At 36.2% G+C, this 11,433-nt stretch overlaps 2 protein-coding genes across 2 annotated transcripts in view; one reads left to right on the forward strand and one right to left on the reverse strand.

The window, feature by feature from the left end:
* Positions 1 to 7,681, forward strand: part of LOC102672344 (T-box protein 2-like) — a 9,200-nt gene extending 1,519 nt beyond the window's left edge. The window contains exons 2-5 of the mRNA XM_006615691.2: positions 626 to 776; positions 4,732 to 5,053; positions 6,896 to 7,042; positions 7,140 to 7,681. Of these exons, the coding sequence (XP_006615754.1) occupies positions 626 to 776; positions 4,732 to 5,053; positions 6,896 to 7,042; positions 7,140 to 7,658 (1,139 nt within the window). The 3' untranslated portion in view covers positions 7,659 to 7,681. The remainder of the gene's footprint in view (positions 1 to 625; positions 777 to 4,731; positions 5,054 to 6,895; positions 7,043 to 7,139) is intronic.
* Positions 7,682 to 9,500: 1,819 nt separating this feature from the next.
* The window catches only part of LOC102672941 (phospholipase A1-like), a 2,985-nt gene continuing 1,052 nt past the window's right edge, over positions 9,501 to 11,433 (reverse strand). Inside the window, exon 3 of the mRNA XM_006615696.2 lies at positions 9,501 to 11,433. Within this exon, the coding sequence (XP_006615759.1) occupies positions 10,749 to 11,433 (685 nt within the window). The 3' untranslated portion in view covers positions 9,501 to 10,748.

Raw genomic sequence — 11,433 nt, forward strand, 5'->3', positions numbered from 1 at the left:
CCGCAATTATCCTAGCCGGGGCCTAATGCCCCAACCGCAGAACCGCGAGACAAGTGCAGGGCGAATCGCTCATGCGGCCAAGCTACGACGCCTCTATAGGATCCACTTGGAAAAGGTGTTCTTCCCGGCATTCGAGTTACCTGATCCGCGCAATTTTTTGTCCCTATTTCGCTTGTCCATCTAGTGTCTATGTAGACGAAGTGGAAAGGATAACGATTTTGCAAGAAGACTTCAATGTTTTCTTCTTTTTCCTTTCTTTTCCGTTATTCTTTTTTTGCGTGAATGATTTCTATCGTTGCGAAAATATCATTCTTCTTTTTCGTCTGTGAGTATAATTTGTCTTCATTGTTTGTTTTATCTTTTACCGGGAGTCATGGTCCCGTAGATTCGTGGGAATTATTGTTGGGAGAGTTAATGAACCTCTTCGGTGCGATTCTTGACGATCCACAGCCGAGGTGTAAGTCGCTTGATTATATTATTTTCTAGCAGAAGAAAAGGATGCATATTATAAGTTTGATTTTAATGATTTTATCACGAAAGGATAAGAAAGAAATGAAGATGTGAGAAAAATAATAAAATTAAATTTAGAAATAAATATTAATTTATTAACATGAATATGTTTCAGATAATATACCGAATCCAAATACATGGTCAATACCAAGTCTAGGCAGAGGACCTCCCTTACCTTCGGAAGTGAAGGTTGAATTGCAAAATCGGGAATTATGGTATCAATTTCACACGGAAACTACGGAAATGGTGATTACGAAAGGAGGCCGGTGAGTGCATGATTTTTTATTAATTATACTATTAATAACACAATATTCACGTTAGAAACAAATGAGTACGTAAACACACTTGTTTTGATATATATATTTTTTTTTTAATAAAAATTTTTTGGATATAACGTTAAAGTAAATTAACGATTATTCGAAAATGAAAATAAAAATATATCTAATAGTTATTTTTTTTTTTTTCTTGTATCTTGAATTCCATTGGGGCTGAAATGGTCAGGCACCAGAGCGACCACACCCTCTGTCGCTGCCGAAACCTTTACCGTCTTCACTTGAAAAAATGCGACCTGTTCCATGATTGTTTCCACAGTCGTATAGTTTTCACTTTTTCACTAAAGAAATTTTTTTTGCTCGTTTATAATATCGTACATAGATACAACTATATATTTTAAAGACTTAAAAAACGGATTTCCTTTCTAACTCTTTGTTTTTTCTTTTCTCAGTTCATCGGAAGATGAAGAGATATCTCTGTTCCAATGAAAAGTGGTCATAATCGATCAATATTTCTGAATAGAAATCATTTAAGAATTCATAATTGAGACTTTTATGCTACTTAACTTTGATAAAATCTAAAATATCTTTCATTCCAACGATGACTATCGTTTACGTACGATGAGTCGTTAGGACGCGAAGTTTCACACAGTATTATACACAGTAGTTACGCGTCAGTCGTGGAAGGTAAGTGGACACTTTTAAAGAAGGGACGCTTTTCAACGACGACAGAGCGATTAGTTTCACGGAAGGTGGTCAAGGAAGATCGTAAAAGTAAGGTCGTGACGACGTGTCCACTTTTATCGATGACACCGATCTTCGAATCATTTTACGAAGGTAGATTTTGCGGGGAAAAGTCGTGGGACGGATGCAGGACGAATCACCACCACTTCCGGCCGTTCGACACCGGAAACGATCGAGCTACCGGTCATTCCTTTTCAAATGCGCGGGCGGTGGTTATCTATGATAAGATTACCGAGAAATTTCGCGTTGTATCTCGCGTAAGATAACTCGCTGATGTCAGCCAGATGGTTTTGTTTCGTGAACGCGGAAATCAAAGGGGAGGGAAAACGCCAACGTGACGTGAACGTGACAAGATTGTTGAAATATTTTGTAACATCCGGTCATCTGAAACATTTACGTGTTACGAAATACAAATAAATTTTCTTTCACTTACAAGTACGTGTGAAATTGATTTCAAGATTTGTCACGTGTGACGTGATATACATAAGCACATGTACAGTTATTGATTATAAATTTTTTATCTTTTGGAAAAATTTGTCTCTTTTTGAACAAATATATATCTTTCAGGATATTCATTTTTATTATTGTAAAGAAAAATAATTGCAAATATGAAACTTATTTTGAATATTTAATTTAAATATTTTGAAATATATCAAAGAATTTTTTTAGAATCATTTACATGTCCTGATATGCAATTAATTTAATAACAGATACGAAGAAAAACAATTAATCATTGTAGGATAAATCGTATAGAAACATAGTTGACAATATTATTATGATAATATCATTTATGATAAAACTAGCAATAACGAATAATAAACAAGTAATATTATTTTTGCAATAATGCATCCATATACTAGACATTTGGCTCGAAATATTCGTTTCTCCGATCTTATTTTCTATTGTCAATAAGAAGGCAACACACCACGAATAATCGAGATAAAAGAAACGACTGGTCACCGACAATTCGTGGGCGGTCTCAGGTTTTACAATAGTTACGAAGGTGTTTGTCCATCCGCATATCTGTGCCTTCCGGTCCAGCCACGATTTTTCCCTTGCGAGAACACCACGTGCCAACCACGTGCATTCCGTTTCAGGCCTTGTATGCACTAATCAGTATTCCGCGTCACGATCGACTCGTTCGTTCTCCTTGTTTCCTTTTGGCGAGGTTCGATACGTTTTGTTTTCCACGATCGGCCCATCCTCTTGTTCTTTTTACCTCCCTTGGTCCTTTGCTTTTGCCTCCCTCCCTCGCTTTTCACCAACCAACGACGTTCACGAATGAAAATGTGCGACCCAGAAGCGTTATTCCTAGATCCATCTTGTTTTCTCTTCTCCTTCGTTATCCTTTTTTGCTTGTAACAAGGATCCTTTCTTCTAAAGCAAAGATAATTCATTTCACATTTCGTCTCGCCTGTTACCGATCCACTAGTATTACGTCTTTACGGATTTATGGTACAAAGTTATGGTATTCATTCATAATTGGATTCAAAGAAAAAAAGATATTTCGAAATGTCGTTTTATTTTAATTTTAATTAAAAATATAGATATTTTAAAATATTTGAAATTCTTCCAAGTTCCATACAAATTTTCATCAAAATTGAATCGAATCGATAATATTACCACTATAATGTGTATTTATAATTCAAGTTGCTGTTTGAATATAAAATTTAGTGCCACGTGATTTTTGATTCATCTAATCTACGAGATGAAAGGGAAGCGAGGCGCGTGCTGCCGTTCTGCACGCGTTGTTCTATCACGCTATTAACGGCATTATCTGCTTATTCGATAATTTCGAGAGGCATTTTAAAAGGACCAGACACGCTCGAATCATCGGCGCACGGGTCTTCCAGCAGACGTCGCGACGGCGTAATCCTCCACTTATAAGGGCGCCACTTTTAGTGGATTGAACGATGAGAATTGCGTCGATCCTGAGAACATATTTCTTCAACTTGAAATCAATCAATGAATAATTGATTTCAGTTGTCATTCGACAATTCGTTACTACGGTGATTTTTCTTCAACAATTTAAAAATTTCACTTTAACAATGGCTAATAATTATGGAAAGTCATATAATCATCATAGCAAGAATTTGGAAATGAAAAAATTTATTTGGATTTTCCCTTTGAATCCGCTTAATTTTCCAGTTTGAAAAGAAAGATTATCGAAATCCTGGCACCGTATTGCGATTATGTATAATTTTCGCTTAAGACTTCAAATGTGTCTCAAATGTAGAGGATCAGTGGTGATTTCTAAAATGCACTTCGAGAATTCGATGGATTTTCTACTGCTAATTGCGTCCATTTAGATGTATATCACTCCTTAACTTTTAAATACTGAGGAGTCAGGTACCATCGTAATCGAAGATTTAAACCCATGGGTTTAACGCCTAAAGTAACTTTCACTGATTCGTAGCACAGGTTCACGTACGTAAGTTTAGTCTAAAATGCGTCATGTTATTCTAATAGCTGTGTAAATATAATTTACGAAATGAAGAACAAGAAAATTACATTATTCGAGGCACATATAAAAGTAATAACGTTGTACAGTGGGCTGTGAACTTTGGCGAAAAATAAGAGAAAGAACAAAATCATGGTGGAAAATCTGCAATTAGGTATGCAAACGAACCGAACCACCGCAGATTGACTTTTGATGGGATTTACTCATGGGATTATCCGTGCGTTTGAAATGTTTACACGGGTAAAACTTGCTGTCGGGATCGAAAGATAGCGGGCCGTGATGCTCTTAAACTTAAGACTTAAAGAGTCGCAGGAAGTAACAGCAGTTCGAGTCGTTGGTTCGGCGACGCCCACTCGTCTCTGGCACGTTAATGACTACGAATTTTTCCTTCGTTCTCTATTTGCTTATGCTACCTGTGTGCAATAAGAGCACACTTATCGCAACGATGTCAAGAAGACGTCTGAGCTGATGAAATAACTTTGACGTTAAGTCTTGTAAGTTGAAGGAGTCTATTTTGCACTCTATTTAGAAACGAAAATTTAATGTGCTTGTTATAAAATGACAAAATAATGTTACGACAAATGATAGATAATTTTTTTTTTAATCGTAGGAATTCATAGCTTTTAAATAATCGATCATTGTTTTCATGATTGCACTTTTATTGCATTCGCGGTTTTTACGAAACTTCAATTTGTTAGAGAATGTTATTAATAACATGGAAACCTTTATGTGATTTTGTTGCAGACGTATGTTCCCATCAATCGAACTTACCATCACAGGATTAGAGCGTCGTGCTCGTTATTGGGTCCTCCTCGAAGTGGAGCCGGCATCCGATCGTCGACACAAGTACGTCGGTGGTAACAGCAGTGGTATTGGCAGTTTGGAGAAAGGTTATGGGAATGCAAGATGGACGTCGATTGGTCCAGCAGAATTGCAGCCTGGAATCGATCGAAGAATTTACTTGCATCCGGATAGTCCCGAGACCGGTGCTCATTGGATGCAACAACAACCGCTCAAATTCGATAAATTAAAATTGACTAACAACGCTGTCGATCCTAGGAATAACGTGAGTGTCTTTTTCGAATTTATTAAAAAAAAAAAAATTTATTATTATTAGATGAAAAATTTTTGAAGGAATATTCGATGAATTAATTATCGATTCGTCCGAGAGATTGAATATTAATTCATTCTGTTTAATTCCTCCGATCTTTGATTTAAAAAAAAGAGTGAAAAGATTTGACGGAAGTCCGGAATAGGCAAGCAAACGGTAGCGGCATTTATCTAGATGTCCCATGTTTGGACAGGCCAGCATGTCCTTAAATGCTTCTTCCTTTTCTTTCTTTGCGTGTCTCTGGTTTCGACTCACGGTTTGCCTCCTTTTTCGAGTCGCATGTGGGAGGTCGCCACACACGGATCCACCCTCTTAGCTACTCGTTTCACTTCCGATTAGGGGCCTACTTAAAAAAAAAGGGGAACCTTGAGTTAGAGAATTCCTACTTCGTTCTCAATTAGCTTCTAACTTTCATTCCACGGATGATTCTTCCAATATTTATTCCTTTTTGAACGATATACATAAATGTTTTTATTCTATATATTTAAAAAACAAAAGAAATTTCACTTTTTTTTATTTCTATTCCATTTCTACTCATTTTATTTATTTTCTTCTTAAAATATTTTATAATTTTCGATACTAACATTGAAAATTTCGCCTCTTCTTTCATTCTGCCAAATCATCTCACAAATATGTAGCATCGATAATTTTTATACCTGGCCAAATGTACATCGTCCTTTTTTTCCGACATGAGTCAACCCATATTCCTTTCTTAATGCGTTAGGTCGGCGAAATAACAGGAGGCTTCGTTAACTGGGTAAAGTGACCAAACTTGGCGCACAAGGGCCAGGGTTGGGATTAAAATCTTGAAGGGAAAGTGGAAGATGCCGCGTGCACTTACCTTCCTGAGACTTAAGCTACTCAAAACGGTGCTGGGTACGTCGGTTTTGCCTGTTGTCCGTGAAGAACGAAGATTAACACGCTCCACGACACCCTGTAATCGATATACCTCCCTTTCTCTCGACGAATGTGTTTGTTTATGCCTCGACAGGATGAATCCTGGCCAGCTGGCTTACCCAATGGCGCCCCTAGTTCTTTCAATTTTTCACCAATATCCTGGAAATTATTTATGCGGATCTGCGTCACCTTTAATACCTGAGCAGTGATTATTAAAAGATACCGCACGCGGTCCTCTTTCGACAATGGTTCTTCTTTTCTTCTTCGACATTCTACTGCTGTTCCTTCTTCTAATTTTAAATTTTTATTACGTTATTTTTTATTATCAATATTTGAAGATTTTTTATTTTGTTAACATAGAGAAATACAATGGATTTCAAATTAAAAAAAAAAAAATAAGATCATTGATTATTGATCGACAAGAAAAGTAAAATATGGAAATGAAAATTTGAATATTGATGGACAGTTATATGGTTCTATCAATGAAGTAACGAAATATCTAGCATGCAGGATTTATACAGGATTTTGAATAGTTCGAGAGCGTGTGATTCCGGGAAGGTTGAAGGGCCAGTCTGGTTTTCGAGAATCGCGTCTGTCTCCATCGTCGTCGGCATCCTTAGCAAGGCGCCAACTTATCTCGACGAAGCGGCGCCCTTTTAGCCGATTCTTCAAACTAATTACGAATTTAATAAAATTCTACCGGCTGTACGTTGTCCGAATGAAGGGAATGTTTTCTTTCTAGCGATAAAAAAGCGGGAATCTTCACCAGCTTTGCGTGATATACTTTCTAAATATATCGGCGACCTGTAACTTTTTTTCAAAAAATGCAATATAATACCCAAGAATATATTCTTCCATTCTTTTAAACTTACTTATTTTATCTCTAATTTTTGTTCACAGGTTGTTTTGACTTCTATGCACAAATATATTCCGCGAATTTGGATCATTCGTTGCGACGATGCGACCAGAATCAGCGATCTTTACAGTCAACCAGCCTCATCCTTTATGTTTCGTGAAACCGAGTTCATTGCCGTAACCGCTTATCAGGTATCAATCATGTATCAAAAAATAATTTCAAAATTAAAAAAGAATTTGTGTATAAATTAATTCGTAAATATACAATCTCGCATATTTATAATTTCAGAACGAAAACATTACCAAGTTGAAAATCAACAACAATAAATTCGCGAAAGGATTTCGGGATAATGGTCAATCTCGATGCAAGAGAAAGTTTCAGGCGGAAGCGGAGAGATTGAGTCGCATCAACGACGAGGATGAGACCGTGTTTCCGGAATCTGAATCGACGAACAGAGCGTCGAATCATCTGGATGTGGCCAATCAAAGGCCGAGAACAGCCTCCAGCGAAACAGGAAGTCTGGACGACAGCGGGATTAGTAGCTGTGGAGGAGTCAGTCCACCCCTTCTCTTATCCGGAAACAGAAATTCACCGACGAAGGACGTCGATCGAGAGGCGCAACCGAGATTGCACAGGCCATGGGTCGATTCTTCTCCACAATTTTCGTCGCCTACGATTTCGTCCACCTCGTCGTTCAACTTATCGCCCAGATTCTACGATTTCAATTTTCCCATGTATTATTTTAGCCTGTTTTACCCCTCCTTGGTGATGAATCCAGACTCGCGAAGTTATCGTACCAATGGATGAAACAATTTACGAAATTTCATCGACAAAATAGATGATATATGTGGTCCGATACAGATTTGTTCGATGCGTGAAATAACTTATTTATAAGATGAAAAAAAGTACGCTAAAAGGATTTTTCCATTGCGTGTATCGAATCTCGTATCGATGAACCAAAGATTTCTTGAAATTAGAAATGGAGAGTGAAGTTTATATAACAAGATGTGTTGTTTGATTCAGTTATCATCAATCATGAGCGAATAAAATAGAACTGGAATTTCAAAAGAATATATATATATATATACATATATATATACTGTACAGATTGTAAAAAGAAAAGAATGTCTTTTTTCTTACAAGTGATAAGATATATTTAAAATTTCACTTATATTTTTAGTAAATCGTTAATAGAGGACCAAAGATTTAAACAAATTTTTGATTACATTAAAAGTTTTTTATATTCAATCAAATTTTTGTAATGAAATAAGAATAACGAAATCTTCATGAAGTATTAAGTGATTTAATTGAACAGTAATATAATTGAAGAATATATTTTTTGAATGGAAACAAGTGCTTGAAGCGAATATACGAGCACCTAATTAAATATAAAAATGAATGTAAATAAGTACAATCTAGTGCCTTATGAAAAGAATAAATGAATAATTATAAATATAATTATTATTATTATTAAGAATACGTGATTTCTGGAATATGCCGCTTCTGAAAATGTAACGAGCATATGAAAAAATGGGAATCTGACAGTATTACAAACGCTGTATTATTCTTTACATAATTGTCAATCAAAGAAAAGCATTTATTTGCATATTTTTACTTATTCACTCTGTACATTACGCTAGTTCGAATACCAAAATATTTTTATCGATAATTTTGCTACTTAAGATAGATTTAAATCCAATTGATATAATTTTTTACTCATTATAATAAAATATCTTTTATACGAAGATGTAACGTAACATTTTATTATTCATTAATCGTTTCCAGTTTTTAAAAAATTACTTGTTATTTGAAATATAATTCTAAATAACACCTTGAATAACCTCCATTAAACATATATATTGATTAAATTTGGAATAATATGGAAGTATATTGATATATTCTATTTTATCTTCAAATCAAATCTTAAATACCTACCTGTGAATTTATAATGAAAATTAACTTGACAAATGTCTTGTCGTACTTCATTTACATACATTAATTCTGAAATAAATTAACTTTTTCATTGAGAAAAAGAAATGTTTGGGATGTTAAATCGAGGAACGTTACTCCCCTAAGATGGCCTTGAAACAAGATCAATGTTTTTCATCATGTAATGCGGAAGATCTTTGGGACACATTGATAACCAAGTTATTAAACAAATTTCAAAAACCACTGCCCTCAAGAGGAAGTATCTGTAGAGACACGAGTTCTTGTTGTCGAGGATCGTGTCGCGTCTATGTGTCGCCTTTCCAAGGATCTTGGCAACTTCTGGTATCGATGTCTCCCGAAACACTTTTGGAACAGCGGGGCGCCGGTTCGTCGGCTACTCGATGATGTCTGGATTTGTCGACGAGCTTCCGTGCAATAACTTCTTTCAATATTCACTCTATTTTTTTTCATTTAAGTTCTCGGAGAAATTGCTTGTACATTGTAATGTCTCTGAACCACTGCACTTGTGCATCGGACAAATCGTGAGAATGCGAAGCACTTGAACAACACTTGCAATGACGAAATTGGTCGGAAGTTTAGAAAAACGGAAACAGATGGTTCGTTGAATTTTCTGGATCTGGATTCTTTTTTAAATGCTTGTTTTTATTATAACAATTAAAATATTGGATATTATACTAAAGAATCAAAGGAGTGAAAATATTCAGCTTTGTGTTTTATTTATTTCTCACATACGTTACATTAGATATCGTACAATGAATAAGTACATATTAATTTCTTATAAAGAAAGATCGTTATTCACCATATTATTCTTGAATCTTTTAATAAAAATCATTCTAAGAATAAGATATTAATTTAAAAACGATAAAAAAAAAAAAAAAGAACTAAAGCTATACGAAGAATTTTCCAATATAACAATAAAATAATTAGAATGAAAAGAAGCAAACTCTGTCGAAATAAATAACAAAAAATTCAAAAAGGTAAGAAAATGAACACATTTTCCATTAATAATTTCTTCTAACAATGTTTCTTAATTTGCAGATGTGTAATGTTGGAAGAACATCTCGAAACTGCTGTTTCTTTTTCGCAATCAATTAGAAGCAACAAATTAAAACATTATGCAACTTTATCAAAGAAATTGGTTATCATTACACGAACATTACACGAACGTGCAAATCATTGGAACAATCAGTTGCACAATAGCGCTTCGCAAGGAAAGATTGACAAAACAGTTGTCCGCACGGTGGACATTGTCATGAATACATTTATAGGAGGTTCAGTGGAGCGGTTAACGGGATTGATAGGTCGGTAGATCACGAACGCAAGATTTTTCCGGGTGGTATGTACCGCGGCTGAATACGCAATCATGTTCCGGAATTGGACTACACGCATCGCGATACCGTACGAAGATCCACTTGTCCTCGGACACCTGTATGTTTAAGCAACGAGGAATGCCATTCACACACACTTTTTTTAAATATTAATTAATTCATAGTACAAACGACGTGCTATGTGTATCTTTTAACCGTGAGTGGTTAATCATTTTCCATTTGGATAAATACCGAGCGTTTTGTGTTAACTGGTATTCCTAATTATTATAAAATTATTGTACATATTTTTTTTGATTTGTTTAACTAACGAGTTTACATTCTGATTGTTTTAATAATGATAACGTTATAAAACGATATAAACACGTTTGTCTGCTTACTAATGACAAATTCAAATTTCTTAACATTCTTTCTTTATATTCTTTATAAAATTTGGTACGAAAAATTGCTCGAATATTTCTATACAAAACGAGAAAATATCGATCTATGAATACCGTTCATTAATAATTTACATTAATTCTTGTTACGAGAGTCGTCTTATTCTATTATGTTTTATGCGTTTTATGTACAGTCTTGAATTATATTCCTTTTATAATAACTTACAATAACTTTCTCGTTGTCACTAGAACGTGACAGGTTTGTCCTCCGGTACGCAACATCTCTCGTCACCACGCCCGTTCCTATACTTAGGACAGTAAGGTGGATACTTGCTGGTGAAGCAAAAAGAGCCCCTGGTTCCGACCGGTGTATGCTGCCCCATGGTCACATATTCACCGGCTCTGAGAGCGATCCTCGGCCCGGAAGGACACCTCCTCGTGCACGGCTCGGCCATCGAATCCTGGCCCCCATTGTCGATGCTCTCTGCCATGTAACAAACGACCCAGACGTGACTGCACAGTTGATAATTCGGCTTGTTCTCGCAGAATGGTTGCACTTTTCCACCGTTCACGCAAAAATCTACGTGCCCCATGCGCCCACCCTCCCCGTAATATCCGGCGTTCGTGTGGATCACTTGGACGAAGTCCGCGTCACCGCTGTCCAACCGATTTACGTATCCGGGACGTACGAGGGGTCTGGCCGGGTCTAAACCGATTATTCTGTGCATCCTGAACAGTAGAAAGTTCGCCATAATCCCACAGATATGGGCGCCTAACGAGTGACCCACGCAGGTTGTCCTCGAGATGGGTAGACCCAGGTTTCGTAAGATGGTCAGGCTGGCTGCTAGGCAACGAGCAACTGGACGAAGATTGGATACGGCTGCCGGATAACAGGGTGAGGCGCAAAGGGCACCCCAATCTACCAGGAAC

This window comes from Apis dorsata, unplaced genomic scaffold (assembly GCF_000469605.1).
Source record: "Apis dorsata unplaced genomic scaffold, Apis dorsata 1.3 scaffold_231, whole genome shotgun sequence".
NCBI classification, from domain to species: domain Eukaryota; kingdom Metazoa; phylum Arthropoda; class Insecta; order Hymenoptera; family Apidae; genus Apis; species Apis dorsata.